The sequence below is a fragment of the Buteo buteo genome, chromosome 5 (genome assembly GCF_964188355.1).
Source record: "Buteo buteo chromosome 5, bButBut1.hap1.1, whole genome shotgun sequence".
Taxonomy (NCBI): domain Eukaryota; kingdom Metazoa; phylum Chordata; class Aves; order Accipitriformes; family Accipitridae; genus Buteo; species Buteo buteo.
Window position 1 is genome coordinate 35,578,710 of NC_134175.1, and position 19,030 is coordinate 35,597,739.

Below are 19,030 nucleotides of genomic sequence, written 5' to 3' on the forward strand. Positions count from 1 at the left end.
CATTAAATCATAATATTAATCTTTAGGATAAAATTCAATTCAGCAGCCTCACTGGAACCCTCTGCCCTCTTCCAGCTGTGAAAGAGTCAGGCTGGGAAACAAGATTTGTTTCTTTTAGTTTTGCACTCTGATCATTATTCTGTTGAGTCTTATGTTATTTGGAGAGAGGAATCTGGGAGTGATTAATCTTTTAGCTTTTGCTGCTAATTACAAATGTGCTTAAGGGGTTAACAGGCATGCAGAATAATTATGTATTTTTCTTTAATTTGCTAGAATATACATATATATATATAAAAGAATTTTATGACATTGCTATACTAAGCAGGTGCAAACTCAAACCCAACACAGAATAGCAGTTTCATTTACTGATCAGTGTTGTTTTCCTGGTTTTTTTTTCTCCCTTAAGGTCTAGCAGTATCCCCCAAACCCCGGCTGCCCTAGCCCTTTCCTAACCTAGGTGGAGGAGAAGCTGTGCTCTGCAGCCTGAAGCAGGACTGCAGCAGCTTGGTGGTGCTCTCTGAATGTCATTAAGGGACTACAGATCTTAATGTTCTTCTGAGTATGAAAACAAGGCGCAGCAGGGAGCACGGCAAGGACTGCATGTTGTTAACCGGCTGAATTACTCTGCTCTAGGAGGCATTTCCCAGGCTTTACACAGATGTGTTTGCATTGCCCACCTCACTGGATGCTCTTTGATTATCTTACATTTTTCACTACATCTGTCTCAGACGCAGAAGAGAGATACATAACCAAAAGCGAATCCAGGCAGGCCTGCAAAGTTGCCATTGCAGTGATTTTTCATTCTGTATTATCCATAAACTGTCTCACTTATCTTGTAGAAGTGTACCATACGAGTGCTTACCCACCTTTGGATACAAACATGTTTTGCCACTAACAAATGATGCTGAAAAATTCAATGAAATTGTGAAAGGGCAACGAATCTCTGCTAATATAGACACTCCAGAGGGAGGATTCGATGCAATTATGCAGGCAGCTGTTTGCAAGGTACTTGAAACTTCTAGGTATAATATTAATTATTCTGTATATTTACCATTTCTAGTGTTATATGGTTGTATTTCAAAGCAGCAGATCATTATTTTTCAAGATTTTTTTAATGCAGTCCAAGAGCCTCATTAGATTTCTGTGAAAATACTTTTGGCTGTATCAAGTAAAACATGCATATTGCAGTATTTTAGAGTTTCTTCTAATTGCCAGGGATAGAAAAAACCCAACTGTATAATTACTGGGTCTGTTTTCTTGATTGTTTTTTCTTTAAATATTTTTCTATTAACTATGTTTAGAGTAGTAAGCAGATTGACATAAACATGGCCAGCCCATGTTATTAAACACAGGAATGGGGAGACCAAATGTTAGCCAAAGACAATGCAATGAACATCATCTCTTAAGAGATGTTGTGATGTTTTTGACACTCCCTTGAAAATTATTCCCTTCCTTTATTTTGAGGTGCTGTTCTCCAAATCTTTTGCTGCTTTTCTATACTGTAAGTGCAATACAGCGTGCTAAACTAATGTATTTTAAATGACAGGAAAAAATTGGATGGAGGAATGACTCTCTACATTTGCTGGTGTTTGTGAGTGATGCGGATTCCCATTTTGGGATGGACAGTAAACTGGCAGGGATTGTTATTCCTAATGATGGCAACTGTCATTTGGACCACAATAATGAATATTCCATGTCAACTGTTCTGGTAATTTACTATGAATTTTGTACAACTCTCGCATTCTGGAAATTTAAAGACTAACATGAGCAACTTTTAGAAAATTAATGAAAATATACCTTTATCACTGGAATGTGTAAAAGCTGGGGAATCCAGATACTTCATGTAATCTATTTTATTTGCAATTGCACATTTCAGTAAAAAGAGAACAGTGTGTTAGTATGGAGTTAGGACAGATTATAACTAGGAAAAAAGAAAGCACAAATCTTATTCCTGCTAACCAGAAAACACATAGAACGGGACTGACTAGTACTTCCTTCCTTTCCCTGTAAGGGTATGAATTCAGGAGGAGTTCAGGAATTTGTAGGACACTGTTTGTGTAGGAGAACTTACTAGCTTAACATTCAGTGTTCAAAAATACCGAATACATACACTATGGTGTTCAGTGTAGGACAAATACCCAGTTGCTCTGGTGCAGTGTTGTTCTTTGGATTATATATATATATCACAGATGCTACTGAGCCAAGTGTCCTAGTATGGAGGCTGGCACTGTACATTTCTCAGAGGGGTTTCCTTAAAAACAACACGAGGAAATTATATACGCTATCTTTTATTTTGTATACATGTAGTGCCTAATTATAGTTTATACTATACAGAGAATGCAGTGTTAATTATGATCATTTGGATGTGTGTTTCATGGGAGATAATTAGCAACTGGTTGCACACAAAAAATGGATTGATATGGCTCTCTTCTGTTTGCTTGCAGGAGTATCCCACAATTGGACAATTAATTGACAAACTTGTGCAAAACAATGTTCTATTAATTTTTGCTGTAACGAATGAGCAAGTTCACATATATGAGGTGAGCAAACTAAAATGTTCAGTTTACCACTATTTGTTTTAAAGTTCACAACTTCTCACAGCTGATACAGTAATTCTAGTACTAAGGACTGAATTCCGCAAGATATTTATGTAATAAAAATAGCTAGGAAGTTATATATCAGAGGAAGTCTCTTTTACTTAGGAAGAGCTTCTTCATGTATTGATTTTGATGTTCTTGGGTAGCTCTTAAATTTGATTTCAAGTTGAATCACATTAATATTTTGTCAAGGATCGTCAAACTAAGCATTGCTAAACTATTCAATGTAATCACTATGATTAGCCTTTTTGTATTTTATAAGGCTAGAGAAGGACAGTTGAACCTTTTCTTACTTTTATAAGACAAGAATACCTTATGAAAAATACAGTTGTCTTCATGCTCAACTCTGAGATCATGGGGGTGTTTTTTTCAGCTGACCTGAGAGTTTTATTCATTTTTTCTTTGTTTCTATGTCTCTTTCCAGTGAGACAAATAGGAAACTAGCAACAAGATTAAAAACACAAATCATGATGGACAAAGTCCTATTCCCTCATGTATCGTTCCTCATGTCTACTGAGGGCAAACACTTCATTACAGGAATTTTTGACATTAGGAGTCGCAGATCCTGTTCTGTGAAGTCATTTCCTGCTCTGTGAAGTCATGCCATGGGGAATGGGAGCCAGGAGAGAGGGGAGAGCAGAGGAGCAGTGGTTGTGGACATGCAAAATCCATATTACTAATAAATTGAGTATCATTCATACCTGCAGCTCCATCAGTCACCTGTGCAGGCACCTGTTTTCATCCTCCACAGATAAAAGCCCTCCTGAAGCCCTGTGCTGCTTTTGGCCTGTTGGATATTCCAGCTGTGAGCTGAGGCAAAGCCACCAACAGCTGCTTAACCGCTTTTTGCAGTGAACATGAGAAAAGCCCTCTGAGATAAAATAAGAAGGATATTGGCAATTCATATGTCCTTTTCTGTCCAATCCTGCTGCTGGGAAGAAACCTTCACATACAAAAAGAAATTCTGGATAAGAATTCAGTGAGGATAATAAGAGGTTTTTCAGCCCAAGCTTGGCTGCCTGGCCACATGCTGCTGCATGAAGTGGGACAAGGGGAGAGAAATTGTGCCTCCAAATTTATTCAGTTTGGTTGACAGGGAGTCAATAAGTGTGATTCTCCTGATACAATAAGCTTGGCTTTCCAAAGGAAAAACCTTCGCACAGCATTCCTCATTAAAAGCCAAAAGTAAAGGACTAAGAAGAAAGGTGCTCCTCTGGTGTGATAACCACATAGAAAATAGGAAAGAAAGAGTAGGGGAAAAGGTCCTATGCTGCAGCAGAGAGAGCAGATGGGTCCTTGAGGTACTCACCAGTATGATGGTTTTCTATTTCTATCCTGTGAGTAACCCAGGGAAGACGCCCCAGTGCTTCTGCAACCGATTCCAGTTGAAGAGGTGTCTCGAGTAAGACTAATACTCCAGGTGTTTGACAAAAGTTACGACTCACATCCTTCATAAACTGATTCTCAGCTTACAGTCTTGACAAGGGAGGAAACACTCTGCATCTTGGAGCGCTGACTGCCTGGCTTTTAAAAGACTGTATTGAATACTGAGCTGAAGCATGAAAATTTAGAAAATTACAAATGCAGTGGGATGCTATAGTTATAGCACAGACTAGTTAAAATTTGCACATTAAAAAACTTCTACTAAATCTTATTATTGCTCAACAATTTCTTAGTAGGGGCCCAATTAATGACAAATGAAATCTTTTCCCTGATTTTAATAGCAGCTGCATAAATAGGGGCTGTTCTAGGAGGTAGTTTGGAAGCATGTCTTTGATTTATAGAGCCTTATTTTGACCAAAGAAACTTTTCTCTTACTGATGGCATTATATTTTCCCTTTGAAATTGCTGGTGGTCACTCTCAGAGTTGGCCAACAGTGTTCTTATCTGGGGGGTTCTATTTCAGTATCCCTGTGTCAGTGTTATACCAGTATCAAAGTTATCAAGTGGCACCCTTTGTTCACTGGGAACACTAAATGAAGATTTATAGCTAACAAAAAATGCAAGCCATTGTTAACCCAACAGGGGGAATGGTTTGCTCTTGTTACTTTCTTTGTTAGGAAAAAAAGTGCAACTATCTTCTATCTTGTAGGGTATATAGTAATACCATTCAATATATTCTATCTGCCACTTTCATCTTTTAATACTGCTTTCTGTCACTTATGTGGATAGGTATAGTTGTTATGGTCTGCTTTCTGTCCTGTAGGTGATGTGGAAAATCAGTCACGGCAAGTACAAAAATCATATGTAAGTCTCACAGTGCAGTTTTTCCACACTACAGTGTGCTTTCAAAGGTATATGTAGGACCGGCAAACAGGACAATAGTGTCATGTTTTCATCTGTGTGATTCAAAGTTGTGATATAAATGTAAATAACCAGGTATCCATGCTTAAGTATGTAAAAAGAACAAAGCAAGACAATGAGAGTTATTCTTGTGTTAAGGCCACTGCTCAGGTAGCCTGGAAGAGCTGGGAGAGGACCCTAAACTGGCACTTGAGCATCACCATTAAACCACTCTTGTCTTGGTGTTTTACTTCTTTTTAAAAGCCTCAGTAATGGAGATTCTGCAATATCTCCCTCAGAAAACCCTCCCAAACTTAATTATCCTTTGAGGTGGAAAGCCTCTCCCCAAATATCTCATCTCAAATCTACTTGAACTCAGCATCTAATTATATCAGACCCCAAAATTGACTACTGCTATTTATAATTCACTTCTTGGGGACAAACGTACATTAAAATGACTGTGAGGACTTAGGAAGCACCTCTTTAAATAGACTTGATAGATTCCATTACTCTTAAGTGCAGTGTTCAGACTGTCAAATATATATTTTATATTTCTAGCCCTGTATAATCCCCAACAATTTAGCCCCAAATAATTCAGTCATTTAATATTCTTGATCCTCTTCAACAGAATTTTCAGTTTATCCACTTACATATATGTGTATTATTATCTAACACAAATATTACGGATTGCGCAAGCACAGAATACATATGCTTGTAACATAGCTGGTGTTAGTTTTGATCCTTCCATGCAACCAAACAGCTACTGCACAGCAATCTAAAAGAGGGGGAAACTTTAGGTCTGGTGGTCTCCCTGACCATGAGAACTTTAAAAGCAGTCAGGTGGAAACATTTGTAAGACCACTCAAAATTAAATGCAAGAGAGGGGAGGAAGTTTCTTACATGGAGCCCTGATTATCTGAGATTATTTATAAAAAGGGCTATTTTTTTCCCCCAAAAAGGCATTTTAAAATATATTCATATATGTCTAGCTTTTTACATCATTAGTCTCAGCTGACTCTTACCAAAGCAGCAGGGAATGTTATTATTCTAGAAAAGCTATTAACTCAAAAAGTGTCCGTGAATATTGCAATAAGAATGATATTTTGACATACTGTGTAAATCTTATTTTGGTATAAAAGAAAACACTGTTTTTTAAGGTTTCATGAAGTAGTTGTTATTATTGTTGATATTATTTTTTTTCAAGCAGAATTCTTTAAAAATGTATTCAAACTTAGATAAGGGAAAAGTATCCCTCATTAACCCTGACTAGGCAGCGCTTCTTTGGAAACAGAAATTGCTCTTTTTTGGACAAATTATTTCTTTTTATATCACAGGAGAATACAGCTTGAAAATTGGTTTTTCAGACTGCATTTCACTGCTGAAAATTGAACTAAAAATACTCCAGTCTCCACATTTGTACAGAATTTCAAATGATTTTTATAAATTTGGCATAGTACACTATTTATGATGAAAATTCTTCTATCATTTACACTGCTAAAAGTTAGACATAACCTCACCGAACTCATATATAATTGTCAAATTTCACTGAAATGAATTGGAGTATCTCTATAAAATGGCAGTTCACCTTTTAATGAATATTTGCTAAAAGACTAAATTCCATGACATCCTTTGGATGTTTTACAATACTAGCACTCCAAAAGCACCAGTCTGCCTCACCTGGTTAATGGTTAAACAGAAATATTTGCTAAAAGGTAGGGTTTAACCAATGGACTGGAGATACACACTTAGACTGGGCTTGCAACGTCATCTTTGTATCACCATGCAGAAAATTTTTGTTCAAAGAGGAAAGATAAAACGAAGTCTTCAGAACAGTATATCCCTGCTGTTTGTTTTGCATACCACAGATTAAAGGGTACTATACTTTAAATTCCAGGTTTATCGTCTTTTCTTATAATTATCTCCCAAAAGGTCCACGTGTACAAAATGCAGAGTTTCAATATTCTAAGAATCCTTGAGAAAGCACTAATCACAGGAGGAGTCAGGAATGCAAAGTCACCAGCTGTAACATAAAATGCAGTTAATCCCACTGATCTACAATAGCACTTTAGAAATCTAATGAATGATAAGCGTTCCATACATAATATATAAAGTAATCACAGGGCTTTTGGAGATGTGAAGTACAAGAGGGATATAAGGGTATCAAATTATCCATGTTTATTAATAGCTCTCTGGAATTCTTTTTTAATTAAAATAACAGCATTGATATGATAAACTGCAAAAGAAAATGAACGCTACAATGTGTTTTTTTAATGATGAACACTTACTATTTTCCAAAGGCATGGGTACAAGCAAGAGAAGTTCATGTAGTTAACAATCAGGCAAGATAAATTTTAATGAAGCATCTTTAAAATCTAGCTGCTAGATGTCATGTTAGTCTCACAATGCAATTTAATGCAAAAACAAAAGAAAAATTATCACTGAAATAAATAGTTAAATGGGCACTATATTATTAACATAAAATCAACATGCAATCAATTGTAGCCACAGACCACTGGGATACATGTGGCGTGTTACATCAAACATAAACTAGCAGCAGTTTTTTAAGGGCCTTTGTTCAAAGTTCTTGTAGCCCTTAGTTTAAACTTCTTAACTTCTGTGCCCTCGCTAATCGGAATTCAGAATGCTCAATTGCTAGTGCTGTTATTGACTGTAGAGTCTAAGACTCTCAAATAGTACAGCAGCAGTAGAGCAGCTAAATCTGGTTTTGGTTATTTTTATTAGAGAAAAACACAACTGTTGAGAGAATATATCTTCCTTCTAAAACTGAAAAATTAGTGCTGAAAAATACTATAGTATGAAACTTCCAAGCACACAGAAGTGATTTAGCAACATATGTCCCATTAATTATCAGTGAAATTAGCACTTTTCATAGGACTTTTTCAATAAGGTGTGTGTGTTATTGAGTCTGCAAGAGTCCTCGAAAATGTCACTATTATTTATTTTAGTTGGCTTCAGTGTATTTTGTTTTTTTCCAGATGGTAGCTTCTTGTCACATAGTCTTTTTTTTTTTGCGCTTTAAATTCCTTTTATACTTTCAGAACTATGCAAAGCTTATTCCTGGAGCTACTGTTGGACGACTACAGAGGGATTCTGGAAATATTCTCCAGTTGATCATTGCTGCTTATCAGGTAAGATGGTTATAATGTGTTTTCTTCCGGCATGTCTGTATTTTCAAAATTAGATTGCAATTTGGTAAAAACAAGTGTCTTTGATTCTTGCGATGCACTGATTACAAGAGCATCGTTTTTTTATGCTTAGGTACTGACCTTAACAGGAAAAGTTCTGTTCCCTCTGAGGATTAAGTGAGCACAGAAACAAAATTCCTATAACCTTTTGTCATTCCTTAGTGCTGCTGGAATGCTAAATTCACAGCAGTGTCTCATCTGTCTTGCTTTCTTCATAGTCCTGTATTTCACACCTACTCTTAAGCCTTCTTTAATATAGATATTCAGGTCTCCCAGTTCAATACCTCGGCAGGGACTCAACTCTCTTCCCATCGGTAGTCGTCACCACAGCAGGTGTACAATTGCTCTGCAGGAATATCTGGGGGGAAAAGCACTATCCTGTACTCAGTGCTCTTCTCTGCTTTAGCAATTTGTTGCTGCCCCTGTGAGGCTGTTCTGAGGTTTTTAAAAAGCATAACACAGGAGCCAAAATGGGTTTGTTTAGATAATACCAAGACTTGAATGTGTTTGTTTAGATAATACCAAGAAATACTGTAAAGTTGACGGGAACATAAACACAGCGCTGCTCTTCAGAGATTTGTTTGTAAAATGCATCCTGGCTGCCTGGTTCTCTTCTGTCAGGGGAATGTTTTTAGACAGCTTTACATGTCTTTACACAGATATCTTAATTTACATATATGCTAATATACCATAGATTTCTCTCTTCCATCTCAGTCCCTTTTTATTAAAAACCTGCTCTACCAGTTGGCTACAATGCCAAATAACTCTTTGCAAATAGCTTCTGTTTCTTTCCTTATTTTTTTTTCTGCTCTTCCTCCTATCACCTGAATGAGATGATCATCATTATGCCCAAAATTATTTTGGTCTTGATGATAGGAAGGCAAACAAAATTCTTATAACTCTTATAAAAGCAATACAATTGGTGAGTTATGATTTTTTAAATGAAATACAAAATACCGGAAGATTCTCTGTCCTATGGAAAATTTAATAAGCCGAGAACTTTAAGGTTAATCTTGGGAGTCTACAAATTGTAATAAATATGGGGGAAATCTTTACATGGGCGAAGCTAGGGCTGAACATCCAGTGGCACCAGGATATCAGTTCTGGAGCCCTACCTGTTGTTAGCCACATCTGGTTCCTATCAGGATTTCCTGAGGCTGGCACTCTAACATAGAGACAGAAGTTCCTGCATTTAACAGCTGAAATACCATTTTGTTGTCCAGTAAGTAATGGAAAAACATAAAATAATTGTCCCAGTGCTGTGTCCTGATGCCTTTGCTGTAACATTGTGTTAAGCGCAGAATGGTGCTTCCGCTAATTGCCATGTCATGGCACCTTCTGCCTTGCTGGAACTTTGGAAGGGTGAAGAGTGCATCCTTGCCTGTCTGCTTATGTAGCTATTGTCCACGATTATTTTTTTTCTACTCTCCTTTTTGAACCTGCTGATGTTTTCAGTCCCCATTGCCTTCTGCGGCAAAAAGGAGTTCAGCTGCACTGTGTCAAGAAACATTTTTCTTTTTTCCCATTTTAAACTACTCCCTATGCTTTACAGTTTCACTGAGCACACCTTCGTTCTGGTGTTGCAGGGTTTGCCGAATAACAGCTCTGCATTCACCTTATCTTCATATTTTCACAATTTCATAGTATTTTGTGACTGAGACACCTTCTACCTCCCAATCTTCTCTCCAAATTGGACAGTCCCAGCCTTTTTAGTCTCTCCTTGGTTGCTCCATCCCCTTGGTAACTTTAGGTGACCTCTTTATGCTCCCTGACTCCAATGAGTCCTTCCCGAGATGTGGAGTCCAGAAGAGCTTGCACTACGTGAGACGGGGCACCCTAAGGTTTATACAGAGGCAAAATGATGCCCTCTGCCCTGTTCTCAGCATCCTTGCTTGTGCCGGCCAGAGCGTCGTTGGCGTTTTAGCCGCTGCATGCTTTGAGCAGATCATCTCCCAGTGCTGTCAGTGGTGCAGCTCCTGAGTTGGTTCGGCTGGTCCTGGTTTCATCCGTCCTGCGGGCAGGGATTGGAGGGGTCCTGAGCTCGGTGCCCGCTCCCCCCCTGCAGCGGCAGGAAGGCGGCTGCAGGAGCAGCGCTCCTGTCTTCGGGCCAGGACTCGTCATGTCCTCGTTCGGGTACAGCGTGCCTCTACCATGCGCCAGAGTTGCTCATCGGTTCTGAAAATCCCACGTACGTTACAAGGTGTACAAAGTGTACGAGTAGCAACATGTCACACTCAAAATTTCCCGGAGCCCATTTTATTACACATAACCTTAAAGGTTAACAATCTTGTTGCTTCACGATTGAAAATCTCCCAAGCAGGAAACACTGAAAACCACCTTATTTAACATAAGTGAAGACATCTGAATTTTTTTGGACTTGGAAGGGGGAAATGAGGGTAGACCTACGGTTAAAAATCACATGCAAAACAGAAGATCTAATCCCATGATTGTCACAGACTTTTCATGATACTCTCAGCAGTGTAATTCAATGCCTGGTGTCTCTGTTTCTTTACCCACAAAAAAGAATAAATAATTACTTGCCCCCCCCCCCCAAAGTAGTTAGGCTAAAGCTTTTAATGCTTTTAAAGTGCTTTCGAGTCTTTGCTTGCTGTACAAACACAAAGTTTGCTAACACCATTCACCATGTGGTGCTATGCAAAAGCTTCAGAATGGAAGTAAGCAAGTTAAGAAAGTCTGAGCTGTCAAAATATTTGTTACAAGGAGTTCTCGTGTTCTTTCCAAGTATGACTCATTTTCTTCTGTAAGCATATTTGTCTGCTTTGTTTAACACTGAATTCTGCATAACTTTGTATTGCAGAGCTGTAGGCTACAATGCTTTGTGACAGATATCAGGCCATTTGATTAAAGTCATTCCAGAATTTCAAAATTTCAGAAAAATTCCACTCTTTTTTTTTCAGTGCTTGGTCCTTTCACTTACAGGAAAATAAAAATAAAGAAATAATGTGTTAAAAAAAGACAGGTAACACAAGGGGATGACAAATGTTTCTCTGTGAATGGCTTAAAGGTCACTAAACTGTCCGCTATTTGTCCCCAAACTATGGCCTGGCAGCTTAGCAGATTTAAAATACCATTAAAGTCCTCACAGATACAAAGATCTAAGAAACTGGAGTTTGTCACAGTTCATGTGTTCATTTTCAGTGGTGTAACGTGCATATTATGTCCTCTTACAACAGCAAGGCATGTTCAAATGACCCAGTACAGACACCAGGATTCAAAGTAGCATGACTTGGTGTTCAGCAGCGTTTAATTTTCTCTCACAGTTGCAGTCTATTTGAGCCTCATAGTTTTGCAGCTGGTGAAAGGAGGACTACTTGGTGATATTTCCTGTAATATTAGCACATACCAACATTCACAGTTTTATCTAGAGGTTTGCTATATTTGGTCCTTTTGTGAGAGCCCAGCTATTAGCTATTATCTAAGACTATCTGCTTTGTTTCAATAGCAACATAAGCACCTAACTCTAAAACAAACGTGAAGGGAAAATTGGACATATCCAGAGCTACCAACATTACCAACCTGATGCCCAGAGCACAGTTTTACTGCTCTGGCTGCATGCTGGAAAGAGCTCTGGGTATTACATGAATATGTCTCTCATGACATGTATTGCTTTGGTTTACTGACAAGGTTTTCTAAATGAAAAGACGTTAAAAAAAAACCCCACCAAACACAACCATAAAGACAAATTTCCAGGGAATCCAGGACATGTACAAAGGACAAGGAGTTGTTGTCTATGCGGGTTTATACCTATTCTACTTTTAGTTTGTTTTACCCCGCCAGACCTTTACTCCAATGAGTCATCCTGATGCCTTTACTAGAATGACTCACTGAAGTAAGGTCAGTGAGCTCCTCATACTCTGATTGAAGTGCAGGGGGTATTTTGTAAAGCAATTAAGCTCAAAAGAGCACAAAGCCAAGTCAGTGAGACTTTTGCTCAGTAACTGCTAAGGTACTTTTGAAAAATTTCCATCTACCAGATCCACAGTCCAATGAAGTCATAGGGAATTTCCCCATGGTCTGCCATAGGCTTTGGATTAAGCCTAAGTTGTGTAAGCAAAGTTGCTATGAAGTATTTTAAAGAGTGAAATATAAAAACCTGGTACGAGAGGGTTCAGTAAGTTTTTCATTTAAGAAATGAAAGTTTGATTGAACAGATCAATTTAAGAAATGAGAACATTGTTGAATACAACTTGAAATAGCACCAGCAGCTCATGAAGCAGGTATTTCCGTCAGGAGAAGAAAGGAAGGGAGCAAGCCCCCCAGCTGCAGGAGCTCACCATGAGGGTCAGCTCTGTCTCTGGCCCTGGAAGCATCAGGCTAACTCATGGAGGCCCCTCACTGAGGCAAAACTGAGCTCAGAGCCTGCCCTGCCGTGAGAGAGGTTGTGAGGTTTGATTCTACCAGGAGAGATAAAGAGGGAGCAATATTGACACAGGTTGGCTAATCAGGAAAAGCCCAGTGCTAGCAATGCAATCAGGGACACAAATCCATTCCTCAGTAAGACCAGAGCTAAAGGAAAACCTGTATCAGTCAGCAGAGCACTTGGTGATGAAAGATGATTTAATAAAACATTGAATTTATTCTCCTGCAAGGGCAGGAAATAAGCCCCGTGATGGCAGATATTAAACTGATACCACCATTGCTTTCCACTGAAAGACGGTTCTGTCGGCACTGGCTTTGTTTTGCTCGTTCCCCATTTTTCTTGCAATAGAGAAGTCTGTAAATAAAGTGCGAAACCCATTAATTTACTGCTGTGTAAGTCAGGATAAGTTACAGTCCGTATTACACAGACGTGGGGCACCAGCAGCGCTCGGCAGTATTATTGCTCCATTCATCTCACGCCTTTTTCCTTTAAGGAGCTGAGGTCCGAGGTGGAGCTGGAGATCTTGGGTGAGACAGAAGGTCTCAATCTCTCTTTCACAGCCATCTGTAACAATGGGACCTTTTTTCCGCATCAGAAGAAATGCTCTCATGTGAAAGTGGGAGACACAGTAAGTAAAGAACAAATTCTCAAAAGACATGAAGTCCACAGAATTTAGGACCCCAGGGCAGAGAGTTTGCTCTTTAGTAAATAATCTTCCTCCAAACAAGTTACAAAAAAGTCGGCAGCATCTACGACCCTCTTGTTCTGTCCTCTGCACGTGCTTCCCGAGCACCCTGCAGAGCTACGTGTGCTGCAGCTCTGAACAGCCGCCTTTTTTTCTTCCAGGTCTCTTTCAACGTGACTGTAAGTCTCTCCTCCTGTGAAAAAACCAGGAGGCATATTGTGATAAAACCAGTGGGACTCAGTGACACGCTGGAAATGGAAATTCATCCCCAGTGCAACTGTAACTGTCAGGCCAAGGCGGAGGCGAACAGCCCCAAATGCAACAAAGGGAGAGGCTCGTTCGAGTGCGGGGTGTGCGTCTGCAGCCCGGGGTACGTGGGGCCGCACTGCGAATGCGACGAGAGCTCCCTCGGCACCAGCTCCTGCAAGGGCTCGGCAGAGCAGAGCTCCTGCAGCGGCAGAGGCGACTGCTACTGCGGCCAGTGCGTTTGCCACCCGTCCCCGTACGGAAAAGTGTACGGGCCGCGCTGTGAATGCGATGACTTCTCCTGTGTGAGACACAGAGGGCTCCAGTGTGGAGGTACAGTCCCTTGACGCTATCTTAGCGGCTGCGTTTGAGAGCTTTATCGTCTCACTCTCAGCTATGAGCGTGTGAATCTGTGTTTTTGTCATGTATTCAGTTGCAAACAGTTCTGTATAAAGTGTTATTTGCTATTTCTAAGTGATCTTTAGAGTTAAGAAACAACTTTTAAGCCTGTTTGCAAATTTAAAAATGAGACACCTTTAACCACTCCATAGCTAGTCTAAGTTGGCATGGCTTTATTGGAGCATATCAGCTACCATCACACTGGGTCAGACTTTTAAAGGCTGTATGTAGATGATCGTAGCTCCAAGGAAGTTTAGGTAAGTATATTGACATACATCAGTGTTAGCCAGTGTACAATTTCACTCTAACATAATTACCAAAGCATAGCAATCTTAATTAATTAATCTTAATTAATCACTTTTAGGATAATTCAGATATTTTTATAATTTTAACCCAGTAGCCACAATGATTCTCGGTTTATCTTGGTAAGATACAATCAGAATTTGAGAACTTGTATTTCTAATTTTTTTTCTGGGCTATACCATTATAAATCAGAAGTGATTATATTGAAACAGTGGGGATAACATTAAACTGGCAGGAACCAGCAATGAGATTGTGCTGAACGGATAGGCTGAAATTATACTGCTATAAATGAAAAGAGGATTTACCCGTTAGGTTGTGCACTGTCAGGAGATAAGATCTGTGTGGAGGACTCCAGTGAAGAGAATGGAGCTGCACTGGCTTACAGCCAGTCTAAGCGAAAATTTGATCCCCTGGCTTAAAACTGAAAATGCTAGGGGAGGAAGAAAGATGTTTAAGAGTGAGAAGAGTTGGAGAGGGGAAAATATCTGCTATCAAGGAGAATGATTTTAATGGCCATCATTCAGATTCCTATTAAGAGACTGACTTGAAGTATAATAAATATTTTTCCAGGCAATGGTGACTGTGACTGTGGAGAATGCTTGTGCCACAGTGGATGGACTGGTGAATACTGTAATTGCACAACTGACACTAGCGCCTGCATTGCTGAGGATGGGACGCTGTGCAGTGGGAGAGGCGAATGCATCTGTGGGTCGTGTGCTTGCACCCATCTGGGGGCTTCAGGCCAAACGTGTGAAAAATGTCCTCTCTGCGGTGACCCTTGCACTTCCAGGCGGTAATGTGCTGGTTTTATGTCTCTGATGTTTGTATCATCCAGGTATCTCTTTCCTATACTGCCTCAGCAGTGTGCTCGCTGCCGCTACTGTAAATTGGATTTACAGACCAGAACCCAAGAGCTTCTTTGTCCTTTGAGACGGGTAGTCGTAACTCATACATCAACCATTTATCAGCATTACTCTTGTACAAAAAGACTTTATGGAAAACAGTTTAATCACCTTCAAGCAGCACAAGTAACACATCACACTTCCACTGCTGTCCCTGGCTGTACAACTAATCAGAATGGTGGGCTTATACGATAACATCAGACAAAAACAGATGAACCTCCTTCCAGTCCACAGTACAGAATGTAAACATCCCAGCATAGCTGCTCCAGCAAAATTGAGGACTCACAGAAAAATTTGGCATTTGTATCACCGTTCTCATGCATATGAATTAATAAGGTCACACTCTCTGCTCAAGCTTTATGCATGTGCAAATCCATAGTCCAAATTCAGTTAAGCTTGGCTGAATTAAAGAGGCCCAACTATGATAAACTAGGTCATAGTCTGAGGATGAATGGATAGCTGTATGTCATGTATAAGTTGATGATAAATTGATTGTAAAGGGTGAAGTGTCTTCTGTTCACTGAGCATACAAAATTTATGTAGCTTTCCTGCTGTGATGCATGGTGTATGTTATGCTGCAGGATAGGAAAAGCAACCAAAAATGTGTGACATAAAGCTGACCACTCTAAGTACACCCATGCTCATGCTTGTATTGTGAGCTCTTGTAGGGCTAAAGTAGGTCCAAAATGAGCAGTCTTCAGTAGAAATTTAAGATAGAAGTTGAATTAGACTTCACAGAATACATGTTATTAATGACCCTGGTTTTGCTTGCTGAGCGCCGAGTCAGTGTAGGTTGCATTAATGTTTCATGATGATGTCATGTCTACTTATTTAGAGCTGAGGCCCATTTCTCTTCCATACCAGCTCTCCGCCACTGTATTTTCATGCCTGCCGTTGCAGTCTACTCTATATCTGAGATGAGAAGCTATTCTAAGGCATGTGATTAAATCGTCATTTATGTTAGTGCTAAATTTGACCTACAAAAGCGAGCCTATCAGTTTGTTCAAAGCTTTAAGTAAAGAGAACTTCTGCATGCAACTCTTCTAAACACAAAGGACAATGCTGCTGCTTTGCCCAGTTTGGCAGAGAATAAGAAATATAAAGTTACACGATGGGCATTACATTAGCCTATTTAAACATGTATATTGTATGCAGTGTTAGATCTTTTCTCTCTGTTTCAGTGTCTTCCCTTGCTGAAACGCAGGGCAGGGAAAGCCAAAAGAGAGAGAACATTGGGAATAGCTGGGTAGGGTAACCGAGAGAGCTGAAAGACCAGGTCAGAGGGGATTGAGATCAATGGCTAGGCAGCTGAGAAAAAAAGTGGTAGTATGAGAAACATGGCAAATATTACAAAAACACCAACAACACTGAATTTGCCTCCATGAGATAGAGGCTATCCCATTACCCACTTGCTTTTACTATTTGCCATCTCCAGAGCAAGTGATACGGTCATCTCCATCCCGTGGAGGTAATCTCAGCAGCCTCAGCATATTCCCATGGATATAAGTAACTCAGTGCAAGAAGAGATGGCCAGTTTGGGGGGGATGTTTTGTTGCAGTTCTTCTCTTTTCTTTTCTTTAAACAGTCGGTCCTTCAGGCTGCTTCTCAGAATCTCAGCCCCTCAATTGGGATGAAACTATTTATGAAGAATCAGCAAGATACATTTTTGCATGAAAAATTTTCATATATGAATTCTGCTCGTTGTTGCCTTTTTCCATGAATAAACTCTGGATTTATTAAAATCCTCATTGACTTTCTGGGAAGATTTTCAGAGACTTCTAAAGGAATTGGTTTAGACTCTGATTTTAAATAATATTTCAGTCATTCCACCATTAAAGTAAATAATTTTCCAATAAATTGCATTAATATAATTAGGATCTAAGTAAGCAATTCCTGAGATAAGTAATCTCATTCAAGATACATCTGTTGAGACACCTGAATAGTGTTTTAATACATTATTCAATAGACTTTCAACAAAGGAAGACTTATAGTAGGTGCCCCAGCTTGATCTCCCTGAAGTTGATTTCAGATATTATTCATCTGATAGGCATTCCTTCAGCTGGTATTTAGCATGAGCTTAGTTCAGAATATTTATTTTTGAAAATGAATGTTATGTGTGAGTAACCGCATGTCTTTGATAGACCTACATGAATAATGTTGCCTGGGGTTCTGTCTGGTAGCTAATAAGCTGGGAGAGAAAAGAGGATGAGAGAGAGCTTATCCACAATACCTTTATTCAGGTGGGTTTTTTTTTTTTGGTTGGGTTTTTTGTTTGTTTTTTTTTTTTGTGGCAATACCTATCATATTTCTGAGAACTACTGTATCCATAGCACAAGACCTTTTGTTTAGCTTCTTTTTAAAATGCAGATGCATACATACTGGCTTTTATGTTGTTGCCTTGTGACAGGCAGAGATTGATGAGCTGCTGAATTGTTTTCTGCAGGATCTGTGTGGAATGTCACTTGGCTTCTGATGACAAGTCACCGGGAGAATGCAGTGACAAATGCAAATTGGTTGATGCAACGATCAGCACCACAAAGGGTTTGTACACTCCGTCTTCCTTTTCTGTGTGTGTGTGATTAGTGATGGTTTCCACTTTCAGCAATTTTATATTTGAAAGTAGCCTTGTTTTTCTGCCATGGAATTATATTATGGCTCATAAGGTGATTCCTGTCTGTCTACGGTTCTTCTGTGGTAAGTAGGAAATTCAGGTCAGGGCTGGTGTTACCCTTCCAGGTTAATTAACTCACTGGATCACACCTACTTCATAAGCAGTTTATGTAAGAAAGTATAGAATTTAATAAATACCAGTCCCTGCAAATCAATGGCTGATGAAAGGCCCTGAGTTTAAGTCACGCCTGTACCGTGAGTTCCAGTGTGGCTTCTTTTACCATACAAATGCAAAACCTGACTCCAGTCCTTATGCAGACTCTTGATTACAGTTGGCAACTAGATACAGCCCTTTTACCTGTGGCAAAGACATTTCTAGTAGTCTAAAGGCTAAGCACAACTTTCAGTTGCTTGCTTTAATTAAAAACTGCCCCCCAATAATAGGAATTTCTGGAATAGGAATTAACTTTGAATAAAATAGTACTCTCAGAAAAAAAATATAACTTAAAATGAAATAGTGTATCTTTTTCTTTCCTGTATAGGAAGGTGCTTGCCTGTTCAGTAGGCAGTCTGTATTTATTCTAATTGCAATTCTAGTCCTATGGCAAAATGCAATTGTTAGGTGAGGCAGAACATAGGTACATATATCCACATCACATATGTACCACAAGTATTAAATAAGACAAATGTAAGCATTAGGATGACAATGCAGAATGCTGTATGCACATCTACAGTTTGTGTCTCCAAACTTGAAAGCCCATCCAGAGCTGCATGCATGCAGAAATTTCACTGATGTACAACTTTCCAACAAAGCTACACCTTTTGGTTTTGATGACTTTACTCCATAATACAGCGCTTAAAAGTTGTAAATATTGCCCTTGTAAGGAAAACTAACTCTAATTTTGTATTTTTATTGAAATTATTATTATGCTTTGCCTTTCTAGACATCAGTATTTGTTTATAAACAAAAAAAAAATGTCTTTACAAGCTTCAAAGCACTTTTATTGTATCTCTGTAGTTAGTAAAGTTTTCAGGTTGCTTTTGCCAGATGGCAGATATTTGTAGCTAGGAATATATAAGACATTCTACTTTCAAATATAATGAATACTAATCAAAAGCAGAAACAGTCATTTATATGGCTCTGTTTATGTACACAGAGGTCACAGGAATATGAGCATGACAACATCATCTCCTGTTCCTGCTTATTTCCTTTTTTTCATGTTCTGTGCTTCCCTGATTGGGACTGTCAGCTACTCCTTTAGATTTAAAATTTATTTGCAGCAGTTACAGCAACTGCTGTAGTGAAGGCTGGGTAACTGCTTCCACACTAACCCCTCAAAAAAAAAAAAAAAGCTGTTGCAAACTGTGGTTCATCTTAAATGCTTGTGTAATAGCTCAAAGGGTTTGTTTTGGCATGG

At 39.1% G+C, this 19,030-nt stretch overlaps 1 protein-coding gene across 1 annotated transcript in view; it reads left to right on the top strand.

Moving 5' to 3' along the window:
* ITGB6 (integrin subunit beta 6) overlaps positions 1-19,030 on the top strand; it is a 58,296-nt gene that overhangs the window by 27,802 nt on the left and 11,464 nt on the right. The window contains exons 8-15 of the mRNA XM_075028590.1: positions 840-1,005; positions 1,547-1,708; positions 2,445-2,540; positions 7,940-8,029; positions 12,961-13,095; positions 13,314-13,731; positions 14,671-14,893; positions 17,446-17,543. Coding sequence (XP_074884691.1) covers positions 840-1,005; positions 1,547-1,708; positions 2,445-2,540; positions 7,940-8,029; positions 12,961-13,095; positions 13,314-13,731; positions 14,671-14,893; positions 17,446-17,543 — 1,388 coding nt within the window. The remainder of the gene's footprint in view (positions 1-839; positions 1,006-1,546; positions 1,709-2,444; positions 2,541-7,939; positions 8,030-12,960; positions 13,096-13,313; positions 13,732-14,670; positions 14,894-17,445; positions 17,544-19,030) is intronic.